The 17,290-nt window shown below is 53.4% G+C and overlaps 1 protein-coding gene across 3 annotated transcripts in view; it reads left to right on the forward strand.

The window, feature by feature from the left end:
- Positions 1-17,290, forward strand: part of PTPRN2 (protein tyrosine phosphatase receptor type N2) — a 689,065-nt gene that overhangs the window by 71,011 nt on the left and 600,764 nt on the right. For 2 of the 3 annotated variants that reach the window (XM_060305028.1, XM_030854362.2), the window contains exon 2: positions 1,266-1,316. In XM_060305028.1, the coding sequence (XP_060161011.1) occupies positions 1,266-1,316 (51 nt within the window). Of the gene's footprint in view, positions 1-1,265; positions 1,317-16,182; positions 16,211-17,290 lie in introns of those variants that run through there. The other variant, XM_060305029.1, reaches the window with a different exon arrangement.

The following is a 17,290-nucleotide window of genomic DNA, read 5'->3' on the forward strand; positions in this document are numbered from 1 at the left end:
AAACTTTACAGTGACCCTGGGGGTGAATCCCTTGTGATTAATTCCTCTATTTGTCATCCTCTTTCACTCATCTGTTTACTCTTGAGCACCTGCTGTTCTCCAGACACACGGGTAGCCATTCACGAAATGGTAGAGGATAAAAACATAAATTTATGTGGTTTCTCACCTTGAGAATCTCATAGTCAGAGAAGTTATGCCTTTAAGTTGACATCACAATACAATGTGGAGAGTCCTACAGCGGGTGCCTGGACAGAACTAATTGGCCAGCCTAGTCAAGGGAGTTTCCAGGGGGCACTATCGACTTGGGTTTCAGTGGGTAAATAGGAGTTTGTCAGTTGGAGGAACAGGAGTGCAGGCATCACGCTTTGAAACTAATGTGTTCTCTGCGTCGCTGAAAGGTGCGGTGTGTTCAGGGTACACCTGGCGCTCGTTGGCTCACGGCCCTCCGCTGGGGCAGGTGTGCCCGAGGGGACCTTACCGTGAGCGGCAGAGGGGGCGCCGCCCTGGGGCACCCTGAGGGGGGCCCCGAGGACCACTCTGACTGTTGCTCCCGTTGTTCACACCCTCGCCTGACCGGGTCGCCCCACCGGGGATGGATTTGCTCTTGTCCTTTCCCTGCGTCGCAGATGTACTTGAAGGCAGAGCAGGAGGCCCGCCTTCTGGGCCCTTCCCCCGCCCCCCGCTTGTGGGTAAACTTGTCTGGCGTCGCGCTCGCTTCACGTTCTGGTCTCTTTATGGAGCCTGTGCCTCTCTCCCTCCTCTTTCCCATTCGTTGGCCACAAACGCAGGCTGCCTGTCCATTTCGGGCGTGCACGTAGCGGGTGTTAGGACGTTTGAGAGAGGGACCCAGGGGCGCTACCCGAACGATGTTGCTCACAGAGCCCTGTGGGCCTGGCCGTGACGGGGAGCTCGCCACGAGGTGTCTGCCTGAAGGGCCCGCACCCGGCGTCCCCTCTGCCGCTCACGGGAAGGTCCCCTCGGGCACACGGCCCCTCCTCGTTGCCAGAAGGGACAGGATGACGGTGACCATCCTCCTGACGGAGAAGCTGCGCCTGCATTTATTCCCTCTCACTGACTCAAGCCAGGGGCACATTGTTCTGGCTTCCAGATGATGCAGCAGCGTCTCAGAAAGGCCAAACCCTCAGAGCCCGCGCAGGTCTGCACTGCTTCTCTGGGACGCAGGAGTCAGCAGATGCCACGGCCCCGAGGGCTGCATTGCTCCTCTTGAGGCTCTGACTCCTTTCTCCTTTGTGTTTCCTCCCCAGGCTGCTTACTCGAGGATGGCCTGTGCACACCCTCTGAGACCTGCGTGAACGGTAAGTGCTGGTGCCACCGGACACATGGCTGAGGGTGTGGGTTTGCCTCTGTCCCACCAGCCCACTGTGACTCCAAGCGTGGCTTTTCGCTGTGTGGAGCGAAGGTTCTGGGTGAGGCTGAGTTTGTTTGATTCTTCCGAAGAGCGTCGTGGAGCTGAAACTTCTCTGGACACTACTAAAAGGAGAGGAAATGGGAAGTTAATGGAAGTAGAACAGGTTCTTTCTGTGAACGTGTGTTTGTGTGTCCGTATCTTTATCTGTACCTGTACCCCAGTATTTTAAGCTGATTCGTGGGAAGCTGTTTGTTTGTATTTAAAAGTTACAGGTGACTGCCCAGACTAGTGTCAGTGAAAGCAGCTAAGGCTCCATGAACCCAGAATTCCGGAGTAGGGCTGCTTGATCTGGGGACTCTCAAGTTCTTCCCATCTCTCCTCTTCCGCAGCTTCATCCTTTCGGCCCCCTCTTTTCCTCTCTTATTAGGCGGAGGAGAAGACGTCTGGTGCTTTGTGTTTTCAGGTAGGGCTCGTAGCCCACAAATGGGGGACCTAAAATGTCAGAGCAGGGTGTCCTCCCAGGCCTGGGCTCTGGAGCCTTTGCTCAGAGGGGCTGCCCCTTAGAAGAAGACCCAGCATCTTGTTTGATTGGCAGCAGATCCGGGCACTGCACACGTCGATCGTGGCCCAGCATGAGGCAGGCTTTCTTATCCCTCACTGCCCGTCCCCGTCGTTAGATTATGGGTGTGTTTGGGGTGGATTTTTCCCTGCCTGGCTGGACACAGGCGCTCTGGCTCCACCCGGCTCTCTGCGCCACGCGGGGCTTGCGGGTGGACCCAACGTGGGAGGCCGTGCGGCCCTGGGACCCTTCTGTCCAGTGCAGTGAGGCCCTCGGGGTGAAGGGGCCTTTGCCTGACCTTCGCTGAGCTCACTGGTCTTTGCCAGGCCCACGGGGGACACTGTTGAGGGGCTGAAGGTCAAATACCAGGTGCGCCAGGCATTCCGGGGTGAGAAAGTCCTGGGTCGGAGAGTGCGGATTTCAGGGCTGGGAACAACTCTGTGCCTGTGTCCCGGCAGCTCGCGTGCCCTGGGGACGAACTGCTGACGGGCTGGATGGTTCGGTTTCGTGTCTTTGCTTGGGTGGGGGGGTGCTGTTCAATCATGACAAGCAGTGGCCTGGGCTGGGGTGTGGCCGCTGTGACCAGAGCTGTCCGGGTTTGCGACGCTGCAGGGCTGTCCGGCCTGAGCGCCTCGGGGTGCAACCTCGCGCGGCCGGGCCTCTCTCTGGGTCCCACCGTGGCTTCTTGCGACGGTACCTCCTGAAGCTTTTATTTGGAAGCAGCTTTAAAAATAATTTTATTAAAAAAATACGTCCTCTGCCCTGGCTTGGAGAAGTTTGATTATAAAGGAAGCAGGTGTGCCTGTTTAGTTTAATTGGAGGCCAGGGTGGCCCCACAGGATGAGAGCTGCAGCTCTGCCCCCTGTGCCCTTGACACGCGCAGGCCTGGAGGCCACAGCTGTCCTCGCAGGCTTTCCTTCCCTGACCCCAGCTGGCCGCCCTGGCGTGGAAGTACATTAACATTATATAACGTAATAGCTTTGAGTTCTTTGGAAAAGGAAAGCGATGTAAATGGAAGTATAAACACACGGGCCTTGATTTATGGAGACAGGCAATATTTGATGTGTTCTCTAGTACAGTTGAGAGCCAGCTGTGAAGTGGCAGCGTGGGGTGATCGGCAGTAACACAAAGCGGTGCTGTCCTGGATCTGTGCTCCCCACGAGCGACTGCACGAGTCACCCTGGCAGCAGGTGGGTGTGGCCAGAGAGTGTGGCCCGGCAGCCAGGACACCACCCGGGGCCAGTGTGTGGGGCCAGAGAGTGTGGCCCGGCAGCCAGGACACGTGTGGAGTCCAGAATGTTCTGCGGTCAGACTCGGTTCTTCTCTCTCTCTCTCTCTCCCTCCCTCCCTCCCTCTCTCCCTCTTCCCCCCTCCCCCTCTCCCCCTCTCTCCCTCTCTCCCTCTCTTCTCCCCTCCCTTTTCTTGGGATACAGGTAGAAATATATGATCCTACTAACCTTATATATATTTTCAAAAAGCCCAACAGGCCTTGTTAAGCACAATTAAAATGCTTGCATGGAATAAGATACTTTATAAAGAAAAGTCAAAAGAAATAGACTCACCGCCTCACACCTATTATGATGGCTACCGTAAAGAAACAAAACCCAGAAAATTACACGCGTTGTCAAGCATGTGGGGAAATTGGGCCCCTTGTGCACTGTTGCTGCGAATGTAAAATGGTGCAGCTGCTGTGGAAAATACTGTGGTGGTTCCTCAGACAATTAAAAACAAAGTTACAGTGTGATCCAGCAATTCCACTTCTGGGTATATACTCGAAAGAAAGGGAAACAGGCACTCAGAACAGATATTTGTACCTCCAAGTTTGCAGCAACGTTACTCACAGTAGCCAGGAAGCAACCCAGCTGTCCACTGATGTGAATGGATAGACAAAGTGTAGCTCATCCACACACGGGAACGTTATCCAGCCTGAAAAAGCAGGGACGTTCTGACACGTGTTACAACATGGGTGAACCTGGAGAGCGTGATGCTGAGTGAAATAAACCAGTCACAAAAGGATGAATACTTAATGATTCCACTCATTTGAGGTCCTGAGAGGAGCAGATTAGTAGAGACAGGAAGTAGAATGGGTGGGGGGCACCAGGGGCTGGGAGGGGGGATGGGGAGTCGTGTTCAGTGGGGCCAGAGCTTCAGTTTGGGAAGATGAGAAAGTTCTCAAGGTGGATGGTGGTGATGCTGCATAGCCGTGTGGATGTACTTAATGCCACTGAGCTGTACACTGAACAGTGGTTACGATGGCATAGATTGTGTATAGTTTGCCAAAGTTATAAAAAAGACACACAGATTGGGAAAACCATTAGCAACGTGGCAGACCAAGGCTTTGGATTCTTAACTACAAAGAACTCTTACACATTATAAGAAAAAGGCAAAGAGTTCCACAGGAAGGTGGGTGAAGATGTGAAAATAGTAATTTACAGAAGAGGAAATTGTGAAAATATGTTAACCTTCAATAGTAATTAAGGAAATATAATTATAACCCACACCCATCAGATTGCCAACACTTAAAAGATGAATAACATCCAGTGCGGGTGAGAACACAGGGAAATGGGCACTGACGTGCTTAGATGGTCAGTATGTTTGGTGACGTTCTTTCAGAACGTAATCTGGCAATATTTACCGAATGAAAAATACACTGATAATTTGATTTATTTTTGAGATTCACACATATAAAAGCAAAGGCATCCAACAGTATTTATAGTGGCAAAAACGCATGACAGCCGTAAATCCAGTGATGTGGGAATGGTTTATGGTAATGGTTTCATAAATTATGGTGGATCTGTGGTATGGAATATTACAAAGATACTTAAAATGTGTAAAATGTCTATTTTCTGACCAGGAAAATGTCCATTATATAGTAAGTAGAAAAAGTAAGTTGCAGAGCAGTGGTTATAATATGATGTAATTTTCTGGGAAAGCCCATCTATGTATCTGCATTTCCCCCTCCCTGTATGACCAGGAAGAAGGGTGTGAAGAGGACCACTGGTATCTTTTAGGGAACTAGGGACAGTTTGGGGCGGGTGTGTATGGGGGGATCCCAGGAAGAAGGGCGTGAAGAGGACCACTGGTATCTTTTAGGGAACTAGGGACAGTTTGGGGCGGGTGTGTATGGGGGGATCCCAGGAAGAAGGGCGTGAAGAGGACCACTGGTATCTTTTAGGGAACTAGGGACAGTTTGGAGCGGGTGTGGATGGGGGGATCCCAGGAAGAAGGGCGTGAAGAGGACCACTGGTATCTTTTTGGGGAACTAGGGAGTTTGGAGCGGGTGTGGATGGGGGGATCCCAGGAAGAAGGGCGTGAAGAGGACCACTGGTATCTTTTAGGGAACTAGGGAGTTTGGAGCGGGTGTGGACGGGAGGATCATTAACTTATGTTTAAGTGCCTTTGCATTGCTTCATTTACTAAAGCAATCGTGTTACTTTTGTAATAAAACTAATCTTATAAAGACATTTCAGAGTCTGATTTAGAAAGGCAGATCTTGGACTTCCCTGGTGACACAGTGGTTAAGAATCCACCTGCCGGGCTTCCCTGGTGGCGCAGTTGTTGGGAGTCTGCCTGCCGATGCAGGGGACGCGGGTTCGTGCCCCGGTCCGGGAAGATCCCACATGCCACGGAGTGGCTGGGCCCGTGAGCCATGGCCGCTGGGCCTGCGCGTCCGGAGCCTGTGCTCCGCAGCGGGAGAGGCCACAGCAGTGAGAGGCCCGCACGCCGCAAAAAAAAAAAAAAAAAAAGAATCCACCTGCCAATGCAGGGGACACGGGTTCGAGCCCTGGTCTGGGAAGATCCCACACGCCGCGGAGCAACTAAGCCCGTGCGCCACAACTTCTGTGCCTGTGCTCTAGAGCCCGTACTCAGCAACAAGAGAAGCCACCGCAATGAGAAGCCGGCACACAGCAACGAAGAGTAGCCCCCGCTCACCGCAGCTAGAGAAAGCCCACGTGCAGCAACAAAGACCCCAACGCAGCCAAAAATAAATAAATAAGTTTGTAAAAAAAGAAAAAAAAGGCAGGTCTGGTTAAGGCCTGCTGCCTTGGGTGCTGACCTGTGCAGGCCAGGACTCTAGCCAAGCCCCCAGCTCCCATGCAGAGGGCAGCCCTGGGGGAGGCCTAAGACCCCATTCTGGCCTCAGATGGAAGCTTCTTGGTGGAAATGTCTTGGGTGTCTGAGGTGGGTGGGCAGGAGGACAGATGGTACCTGATGGTCTTCAGGTGGGGTTAACACTGGGTGGGCAACTGGACGAGAACCTGGGCACAAAACAGCCCCTAAGTCCAGCGATGAACACTAGTGGGGCCAGGGGTGGAGAAGCAAACGCTGGGGCTGGGGAGGGTCCTCTAGGACGGCCGCCTCGCTCCCCTAAACAGCGTCCATCGCCACAGCAAGAGCCTCACTGGGCCTGGCTGGGCTGGCGGGCCTCCGAATCTGGACGAGGCCTGGGGTCAGGTCCCGGGCCACCCACTGCCTCTTTCTTGAGTTGGCCCTTCTGGGGTCTCAGAAATGCAGCTGCCGGTCCCCAGCAGCACAGGCCCCTGGGCCCCGAGCACGTGAAGGAACCATCCTCCCTCCTCCCTCCCTTTTTTCTTCTTTTCCTTCTAAAGCTTTCTTGAGGTCTGAAAGAAGCAGACCAAATCAGTATTTTTGTTGGAAGCTCTCAGAACACTTTTCTTTTTTTTTTCATTTTTGTGTTTAGCGACCACAAGCTGGGTTTGTCAGCTGCTGGTTGTGATCTACTGGCGTACCCAGCATGCCCTGGCAAATTTGATAAACGGAGCTATTCTGTTTTATTGCACTGGAAAATATAGAATAATAAGATGCTTTAATTTGACAACTTGGAGACTATGAAAAAGTACAGTCAGTTTGAAAAAGAGATTAGGTAACAGCAATAAAATCAACACGGTATGAATCATGGGCCACCCGGAGAGCCTGAAAAGGCCCATGTGATCTAGACGTTCTGAGGCTGCTGGCTCTGTGCGGAGGGGCTGCCCCGAGGGCGGGCTCGGCATTCCGGCTCTTAAGGCCGATTTCCGGCGCTTAGTGGGATTTCCGTGGAATGGCTTTACAAACTCCACTTTGTGAGAACCATTTTCACCCCCTTCCAGGAAGATGATGCTCCTGTTGTGGCTTCTGCTGTTTGGGTAATAAAAGCAGCCCTGAGGACCGATCAGATTACTGGTTCTTCACTTGACGGTGATATCCTGATTGGGCTTCTAGACTCCAGGGAGGTAGAGGCTGATAATAGTTTTGTCTGGACAAGTCTCAGGTTCATGGCGCTTTGAATCTTGGATAAAGATGTTGAGGATCGTTTTATCAGCAAGATGTAGAGGCCAAGTCTGCGGGTTTTGATCTTCACCAGTGGACCATTCTCTTGCTTCTCTTGGGCTATTCCAATTCCTGAAGCATGCTCTTGGGAGTTCAGCCGCGGTGTTTGCAGGTCGGCCTCTGCTCAAGGCCCTGGGGGTGTGTCTGAGGAGGTCCCTGTGCTGGGCAATGAGGACCAGTGGCCAGTCAGCCCTCGTCGTGCCCGCTTTCCCACAGAAGCCCTCGCTGAGCTTGCTGTGGTGGAGACTACAGATGAGACCAACCACACGGCTCCAAAGGATCAGGAAGAAATTCAGGATTTGAGTACTCTGAAGTCGGTCACTTTGGGGGCAGCCCTAGTGCTTTCTGTGATCCACGTTGCTCTGGGCCCACTGAGCAGGATTTTCCTTGAAAACTTCCTGAATCCTGGGAGAGAAGTTGTGCCCATCTGTCTGTAGTTGGCCCAGATGGAGGGGCCGCCGTTTGTAACCTGGGGGAGTCCATTTGTCTGCATCAGAGAAGCGACTCCTTTAAGGAAGCACAGTTCTCCTGCTGTGTCCTCGGCCATTCAGTCTTATATCCTCACTTCGCTGTGTCCTCAGTTCTTGATGATGTCCTGCCCTTTCCGTGGAGGAGGGGCTTGGGGAAGATGGAGTGTCCCGGCCGCAGGAGAGCTTCGTGTGCGGAGGAGCCCCCTCCTGGGGAGCGAACCCTGAGTGGTGTCACGGCCACTGCCCCATGAGCAGCTGCTTTTGCCACGACCACCCGGGTGCAGAGGGGAGTCTCAGTCCCTGCAGCAGAGCCACAGACTCTGCACGCACACCGAGCTGGCCCGGCTCACTGAGCTATGGGGATGTTGTCATCGCAGCACGGCTCAGCCTTGGCCAGCTGACCAGGGAGTGAACAGGTGGAGTGTTTTCCTGCCCTTGAGGTTTCCCCACCTTCCCCGGGCAGAAACGTGAACTTGCCCCCTGGGTGTGCGCGCGTCCCCACGCCTCTCCCGGGTGCTCACCCCGCGCTCCGGTGCCTCTGCTTTCTCCTTCCTGATTTCTTTAGTCATTTCCTTCCACTTCTCTTCTTTTAATAGAGACGGGCTCACATTAAAAAGTTTCAAAAGCCGAAAATATGAGGAAAGTAGAAGTCACTGCCCAGGGGAAGCCTCTGTGTGAATAGTTTAATGGACGTTCTCCAGCCTTGTTTCCTGTGCGGATTTCTGCATAGTCGCCAGCATATTAAACCTACAGTTTTGTATCCTGAGCAGTCAGTAGTCTAAACCTGCATTTTCTGGTGCTACGAATAACTGTTTGCAGACCTTCTCTTTAATATCTGCCTAATATTCAAATCATGTGGGTGTAACATAACTTTAAAGAGCATTTCCATGGTTTTTAATATTTAGGATACATCCACTGTTGTTTAAATTAATATAAGTGTCATAGCAAAGAAGGGCTTTGTGCCTAAGGTTTTCAGCAGTAGTTTGCATTGGCTTCCTAGAATATATCCTCACACCCAGAGTACTGGGTCGTGGTCTGCGGGGCTTTGGCGGCTCGTGGCGTGTGCTGGCAACCCGGCTTCTGTCACGCGGTCCTGATTTGTGCTCCCATGGCAGGCGTGAAAGCAGACATCTCACTTCTCAGCCGAAGCACGATCTTTTAAAACATCTTTGCAAATTTGATTTCCTTTTTTCTTTATGTATGGAGTAGTTGATAATTAGACCTTCAGCATTTATTTTTAGGACATAACATCTGTTTTTTGACTGTCTCCCATTTCGAGTTATTGGCCATGGAATCAAATCTACTTTTAAAAAATTTGGGAACCTGCTTTCCTAACATTTAGTATACCTATGGGATTACACCTAAACTCTCTTTTCTGTTCCAGGATGACTTAATCTTTCTCTCGAGTCACTTCTGGAACACTTACATTTGTTCTCTAATGGCTAGAATTATTTCAGCTTGCTCTTTAAAGTTGTCCTTTTCGTCTGTCGCCCTAGATCTAAGGGGCCCCTCATGCACCGCGACCCGCAGTCCTGCCAGCTCCCCCTCTGCAGTATCTTCTGATTCTCTGCGTTTCCTGCTCACAAGGACCCGTGCTGCCGCTTTGCTGCACTTCCCTCCTGACCGGTGGACCTGCCCCCAAGTCCCCTCCCCCTCCGTGCGTCCCACCCACTTCGACTGCGGTCCTCAGTGCCTCTCTTCCCACAGAGTCGCGTCTAGACCCCTACGGCCAGTGCGAGCTTTTGAGGTCATTTGCCACGTGGCTGCCGCCGCCGGGTTACCTTTAGGGTGGCCTCCCTTCACCGGGTTGCGTTCCGCCCGCGCTGTTCTCGCCCTCCTTCCTGCCCGGGCCTCTCCCCTCGTCCAGCCCCGCCCCCTCCTCCTGCGGCTCCCGCACCCGCTGATCTTTCCCTGCTGCTGTTCACCAGGACACCTACCTTGTCCTGCCACGGGTCTCAGTGCCTGGAGTTGTTTTCAAGGGTCTGTGTTTTAACTTCCCTTCTCGGTTGAAGTTTGTCGAGGAGTCTTGAAGTACTGCCTTTCCTCTGCTAGGGGTCTGCTATCATGCGCATGCAGAAGGTATTTACTGATTTCTGGACAGTTTGCATCCAGACACGGAGGCCTGTTGGAGATGAACGGTGGCGGCCCATTGAGTGAGGGGTCCTTTCCTGATCCATGCAGTTGCTGGGAGCACAGCACTTCCTCTTCAAGGACATGCCCTGGACCCACGGGGGGCGCTGGTCAGATGGCACCTGTCGTGGGGTTAGCACACAGAGCACCCCTGCCCACCCACCCTCCTCCTTGCCTCTCTCATGGGTTCCCGCCCAGCAGTGCCCACCTGCCGTGGCCCCTGTTGGCCTGGCCTTCTTGCTTTCTGCCCGCAGGTGCGACCTCCATCCTGGCCACGGACAGGCACGGCACATGGGCTACGTTGCTGTGCCGAGTCGGGCCCTCACTCGGATTCTCTGCTGGTTGGGGTGACGCACAGGACTTGCGCTCGTCCCGGAAAAGGCATTTCTGGAACCCGCTTGAGGGCCTGCCTGCCTCCCGGGACCAGACCCTAACTCGGGTGTGAGCATGGGTCCTGCCGGCTGCGGATGGCGAAACAGAGGAGGAGGGGCTTGGAGAAGCTGGCCAAGTGCGGCTGGACGCGGTGGTTGGCAGGGGAGACGGGGGGGCCCTCCTCTCCCCCATCCCGCGTTGCAGGGTCCGCCTCTGCCCTCAACAGCCCTCCCGTACCCCCTGCTCCAGCGTTGGATTCCGTTTTACACGTCTGTTGAGCTCTAAGGAGAGAAAGTAGGGTTCCCCATCCAAGCTCAGTTTGTCCCGCTGGAGGGTTTTCATGTGACACGTGACGCCAAGGCGAGTCCTCTGCAAGCAGCATCTGAATGCAGCTGCATCCGCACCTGCTGCGTGGACCAGGCTGCTGCCCGCCTGTGATCGGAGGGGCAGCACCAAGTGGGGCTAACCCGCCCTCCTTCTCATACAGCCTCGAGGGTTCTGGGTGGAGAGCGTAGGGCCGTTCTGGCCGTCCACAGGCGTCCCTGGTGATGGGGAAGAAATGAGGGGACGCCCACATCCGGGTCGGTGCGTTTGAGAACCAGAGCTGTGGAACGAGGGGCTGTGCGCCTGTAAAAGTCTGTCCAGAGCCCTTGAAACTTACAGAAGGGGCGCATTACTGAGGGCAAAGATGTTTGTCTGTTTTAGTTTTGCTTTAATGGAGAGTTTGGCACCGTCTCCTGAGTCAACAACATGCTTACTTATGTGTGTTGGTTTAAAGCTGAATAGCTGTTCGGAGGGTAGGAAATGGGAACCAAATATGTATTACCCGTAAAATGTAAATGGCGATGGTTTCCAGAACTTTCTAGTGTGCCAGTTTGTGCAGAGACACACTGTCAGGTAGTAAAGCACTCCCAGAGTCCTTCATGCTGTGAAGCTTATTTAAAACAAAGCTTATGAGAAATAAAATTGTGTCTTTTGTCATTTTCTAGCGGACATACCCCATTTAATTGAATGTTAGTGACAACGCCAAAAATCTCCTCTTCCAGGAAGTCTTCCTGGTTGATTTAGAAACCCCTCCTTCTCTGCCCTGAGCAAGGTGCATGTGTGCACCTCCCTCACCACAAGCTCCAAGGTTGGGGCCCAGCATGTCACCTGACTCACGGGCGTCGTCTGTGGCAGTTGGCAGAAGGAAGGAGATTGTTGGAGATCAAGGAGGAAATGGCAAAGTCTAATTCTGCATTGAGTCACAGCGTGTCAATTCTCACTGCTTATCTTCACATCTGTTGAGTGGATTTTTAAAAATAAAGACTTTATTTTTCCTAATTATAACTTACAAAATCTGGAAATATAGAAAAGAATAAAGGACACAATAAAAATTCCCCTGAAGGGGCTTCCCTGGTGGCGCAGTGGTTGAGAGTCCGCCTGCCGATGCAGGGGACACGGGTTCGTGCCCCTGTCCGGGAAGATCCCACATGCCGCGGAGCGGCTGGGCCCGTGAGCCATGGCCGCTGAGCCTGCGCGTCCGGAGCCTGTGCTCCGCAGCGGGAGAGGCCACAACAGCGAGAGGCCCGCGTACCGCAAAAAAAAAAAAAAAAAAAAAAAAAATTCCCCTGAAGATAACACCACAGCTCCATTCTGTTTCTTCCACGTAAGCAATTCTCTTATCTCTTTCTCAAGTTTTCACACCGCGTGTGGTGTGTGCACACAGGACAGTGGGCAGCGGTCAGCACTCGGCTCCCTTGAGAAGCAGAGCATCATTGTTACTCCTGAGCCCACTTCTGCGTTATTGTGATGATAGAAGATGGCAGCAAAGTCTTACTGTATAAAAAAGGAAAACGTTAGTTCCTGGAGTATTTACCTGCTTTTCTCTTTTTGGCTTATCGTGTATTGATTCAAAGTGGATTATACTGATAATACTTGAATACATTCTCATTAAAAATGAGCAGTTTGGAAATACATAGAATAAAAAGTGAAGTGTTTTCTCCACACCCCCTCGTCCACCGCATCTCAGCCCACCGAGAGGCAACGGCTTTTACCAGTTGCTGTGCGCCCTGCCAGCCTGTTTCCTGTGTATGCTGACGTGGAACGTGCCCGGCGTTTCCTCAGGAAGACGGTCTAGCAGGGAGCATGTCTGAACGGTCTCACCACCTTTGTTCTGTGCTGTGATGGAAGCATCTGTGTCATCCGAGGCTGCTCTGTGGGCAGGACCACGGCCCCAGCTGCAGCCCCGGAGCCCAGAGGTGTGGGACTGCATCCCTCGGCGTGGCCGGGAGGCTTGTTCCGCTCCCAAACCCCAGTTAATCAAAGCTCAGAGGGAATGGGCATTAATTACTGAGTTAAATGGTGTGAAGCAGAGTTTAATTTGGCATGTTAACAGGAAAAGAAATGCAATTTTGAGCCTCACGTGAATGACTGGAGATGAGTTAAAATTGATTGTGCTCCATTTGCGTGCCCGCCGCACGCACACGCGTGCTCAGAGCGCGGGCACGACCGTAGGCGCCCAGGGCTCCAAAGAGCCCTTTGCGCCTGTCCCCCAGGCTGGGCTCCTGCAGGGGAGGCGGGAGGGGCAGGACCCGGCTCCTGGCTTCTCCTCTTACCTCCTTGCCGCTCGGGAAGCAGGAAGCTGCACCCGGAAGTGACCCGCTTTCCTTCCTCTCAGCTCCGGGGCGGTCGGCAGGTCGCCAGGCAGCCCCTCCCGCTTAGCGGCTCTGGGCCCTGAATTTCCAGGGAGATACGGGCCGCTTCTTCCGGCACCTGGGCTGGCAGTTATGGGGGGATTAAAAGACATTCATACGTCGGAAGCTGAGGACTCTGCTTCTTTGCGTCTTCATGGAGCGCCGCGTCAGCATCGTCGATGGCGACCCTAATGTGTCGTATCTGGTGTGGTTTTGTAACTACAGTAATCAATACTGGGAAACGACGGGGGTGTTTTATTCTGAATAAACAGCGAGAGGGTACACGTGAAAGTGTAGTTTCAGACCTAGCCGTCTGTGGTCTTCCCTTGAGCCAGGGCGTTAAGGAAGCAAAGTCCTGGGGGTTCGTCCCTGCACAGCATGGCTCTGAGCGTGCCTATCCCCGCACCTCTTCCCCAGCAGACTGCCGGACGAGCCTCGCTTAGCCCGTCCCGGGGCGCCCACCGTCAGACTCGGTTAGGCTCAACTGAGTGCACCCCACCCCTTGGAATTTCAGGGTAACGGTCCAAGGCCCCGTGCCCTGTCCCCTGCTCCCAGGGCACAGAGGTGACCTGCTGCAGTTCCCAGTTGCCCGGTCATCGTGCGTCCACAGGGAACAGTTAAACTGTCCCACTGGGGACCTTCGCCTCGCCAGGCCTCTCCAGGACGTCCTCCGGCAGGACTCATCCTCCAGCCAAGCAGCCCGTCCTTCCGCCACAGCCCCGCTGCCGCCTTGCCCACCCATCCTCAGGGGTCGCCCTGCCGGGGGTCTTCACCTCCACCTGGTGGGCCCTCCCCCGCCCCAGGGAGGAATTAACAAGAATGAGAGGCGGTGTCTCCATCTCACGGGTGGGCCACCGGCTTTGAGGACAGTGCCCCAGCTGGGGATGTGCGTGTGTATGGAGACGCTCTTGAAATAGTATTTTTCCCTTTTGTCCCTGTTTCTAGATTGATTTACCAATTACTCGAATTAACCCTTCAAAATCTCTAATTGCGAAGACAGTCGAGGATAATGAGTTATCTAGTAGATGAAGCCTATTTTCAGGTTTTCTGTTATATCCAAACCAGAGCTGCTGAGAGCTTTCTCTGGGGGAAAGTTAACTCGAAGGGCCAGTTATGGACAGTGTCTTCTACAGGGTCCAGGGTCCATGGATCCGCCGGTGATCTCGGTGTGTGATAGCTTCTTGATGAATGAGCAGATTCCGTGTGGAGTCCGGAGGCCCTGTGCCTCTTCGCCTGGGATGAACGGCCCGCTGCCAGTGGGCAGCACTGCCTGGCTGTGCAGGTGGGCGGGGGCTGCGGGGACGAGAACCCGCCTCCACACCCTGGTAGCCGCGCTCACCAGGGCTTTCTTTCTGGCCTGAGCCTCTGCTGATTTGTTTATGCTGCGGTTGGGGTTGGGGTCTTGTAAGCCCTAGCTCTTGTGTCTGCCTAGGAACGTCAGCAACGTGAAGAGGAGCGCTATTGTACAGGAGCATCTGGGGCCTGGGTGGAGTGAGTTCAGCCAAGTAGACTGTATCAGAGCCAAGAAGTGTCACTATTTGAGGTTTATGTTGGACTGGTATTTGCGCTGCAGTTTTCTTCTTTTCCTTTCAAGTGCCTAAAACATTTGGTTTTTAAGATATTTATGGCAACCTGTTTTTTTCTGCATTAGTATTTAAAACAACATTTTTTTTTCAGTTTATCATTACCAACTGTTAGACAGTTGGATGGTCTGAGCTGTCTTTGGAAGCCGAGATTGGAGTTTTAATGAGCTCATTTCAGACCACCCTAGATTCCCTGAGCCTACGACCGTGCCCTCCTCTGGAGCCCTGCGTCTGGGGATGCATTTTTGCACTTTAGGAAGCATCCCCTGCTCGGAGCTGGGAACCCTTTCCGCTCCCCCGCCCTGTTGCCACGGCGATTATAAACGTGTGGCCAACGGGGGCAGGGCTGCAGCAGTGTGGTCCAGTCTGCAGGGTGTGGCCTTCTCCCAGCGGCAGCAGCCCCTGCTGGGGCGCAGACCCCGTGGTTGCATTCGTCCTGTCTGCTCTGGGGCGGGATCGGCCCGCCTCCACGGAGCTGTCCCAGGAGTGGGCTCGCGCCTCCCGGCCCTGGGGACGCCCACCCTGTGAAACAGCTTTTTACAGACACAGTTTCTTCAGAGGATGGACGTGGGTTTGTGGCAGGAAGGGTTTTAAAGTTTTAACGTATTTCGTGGCTGCCCCTTCTCTGTTAGTAGGACTCTGAGTCTAGAATTGCTGCGATCTTGAGAGAAATGTGCTACATCCTCGTTCAGTTTTGGTTCATTTTGCTGGAGGCGTTGGAAGAGATTGGGAGCTGGCGTTGGGGGTCACGAGCTGTTGATGTTTTCAGCTGCGACCAGAGGCTAGATGAGGGGCGTGTGCCAGTGGTCACGCCACTGTGAAAAGCACAGGACTATTTTTTAAAGCAAAATTTTATACTAAACTTGAGTTCTAGAGATGATATATTTAAAAAAAAACTTCTGTTTTTCTTTTTTGATCTCTAGGTAACCATGTGGGAATTTCAGTGTTTCAGCCAGTGGTATGTTGGTAAATGTTCAACAACCAGCTCTGGCCGGGGGTGTGTTGATTTGCAGTCAGTTTCCATGGCCTAAATGTTGCTCCTGGGCTGATTTCCACCCAGCCGGCTCCACCACAGGGGCGTTGGGCAGACACAGCAGCTGGGGCCATCCCGGGGTGAGCCTCTGTTTCAGAGGTGCCGTCTGCCCGTCCTGGGACCCTTGGGCACACAGGTTCCACAGGGGCGGGTCTGTTGAGTGTCAGTTGACGGCTGGCTGATGGCAGAGGTCTCCAACGCAGGGGTGATTTTCACGAGGTCAGGCTTGGCGTGGGGTTGTTTTGAAACATGGCCTGGTCTGTTCCCCGGGCTCAGAGCTTGTGAGGGAGTCCAAGAGGGTTAACGCCCCGCACGTCTCTTCTGTAACTGAAACGGGGTTATGTGATAGCAGTGTGTTTGCATCGGGTTATGTACTTTTCTGAGTGTTTTCACACGTTATCTTCTTGGATTTCTGCAACATTCCTGAGCGATTCTTTTCTCCTGAGATAATTTCGTTCTCATTTAACGGGTGGTAAACTTGGTCACTTAGATGTTAAATTGGGTGAACGCGGCAGAATCTAGACCCGGGGGTGCCCCACTGTTCCTCCAACTGAATCATCATTTGCTTCCCACAGCTGCACAGAAGCACGGGGGGATCACCATCATGGGCCTTCAAGGGGCAAGTTCTCGATTTGCTACTTGTGAACCCTTCATGATGTCGGCAAAAGTGAGGAAATGGTCGTTTATGGTGAGATGGGTGTTGAAGTGAGAATAACCGCGTCGCGAGCACTTTGCAGGAGCCGAGCGGGGGCTGGTGGTACCAGCTGGGCAAGCTGGTGACTGGTGTTGTCTTTTTGCTCTGAAAACAGATTCCGGTGATAGAATGAGCCAGGAGCGTCACGCTCACCCAAACCCTGGAGAAACCCTGGGCCGGGGAACCCATCAGCTGGGAGGGTCTTGATTGCCTTCACTTTCATGAGTAAGAGAAAACGATCTGCGGAGGGGCCGCCCCTTGATTCATTTGGCGCGAAATCAGTTTTGTTAACGGGGTTTTAAACTTGTTCTCAGAATTGGAAGAAATCCCAGAGACTGGAAACTGGTGATGCTGTGTGGGTGAGACCCTGTGGAAATCAGGCTGTGGCCGGCCTGTGGGCTTTATTAGGAGGGCGGGGGCGGGAGAGGGAGAGGGAGGCTGGCCCTGTGGCCAAGGAGAAGGTTCTTCTTTCATCTCCAAGGAGGAGGTTCACCGGCTCAGTCACCTTCCACCGTGGGGTGGGGGAGGGCTCTTCCTCAGCTCCCTGCTGTGAGGTTTGACAGGAGGACCGTTTGCTTTCCTGTTTTCTTCCTCCATCTTGGAAAAGAAATAACAGCTCTGATTTTTGCTTAGAATAGAACTGATCCTCTGAGAGTGCTTGGAGAGAAGGAGGGGGAGAAGCGTGATTGCCTGAAGGGCTCTCAGTGGTGGGATTGGCCTGGACAGACCTCAGGCTCCTCAGACCTCCCACTGCTCTGGGTCTGTAGCAGTCAGGCCAGCTCAAGGTCAAGAGTCCAGTGTTTTGAGCAGCGTAACGTGGTGAAGAGATTGGAAGTAGTACAAGATTAATGGATGCGTTAGAATAGTGATTACCCGGGCTGTGGTCCAGACGTGGACTGGCCTCATCAAGATGACCAGGGTTTTAAGTCCTTGAGGGGCCAATCTGACAGAGTCGGGGGGGGGGGTCTGGTCACCAGGCAGGTCCTGGCCCCTCCCTGCAGTGTTGCCCTGTCCTCCAGAAGTCCCTGGCTGCCTGGTGGGCTCACCTGGGGATGGAGCAGACCCTCCCCACCC

This window comes from Globicephala melas, chromosome 9 (genome assembly GCF_963455315.2).
Source record: "Globicephala melas chromosome 9, mGloMel1.2, whole genome shotgun sequence".
NCBI classification, from domain to species: Eukaryota; Metazoa; Chordata; class Mammalia; order Artiodactyla; family Delphinidae; genus Globicephala; species Globicephala melas.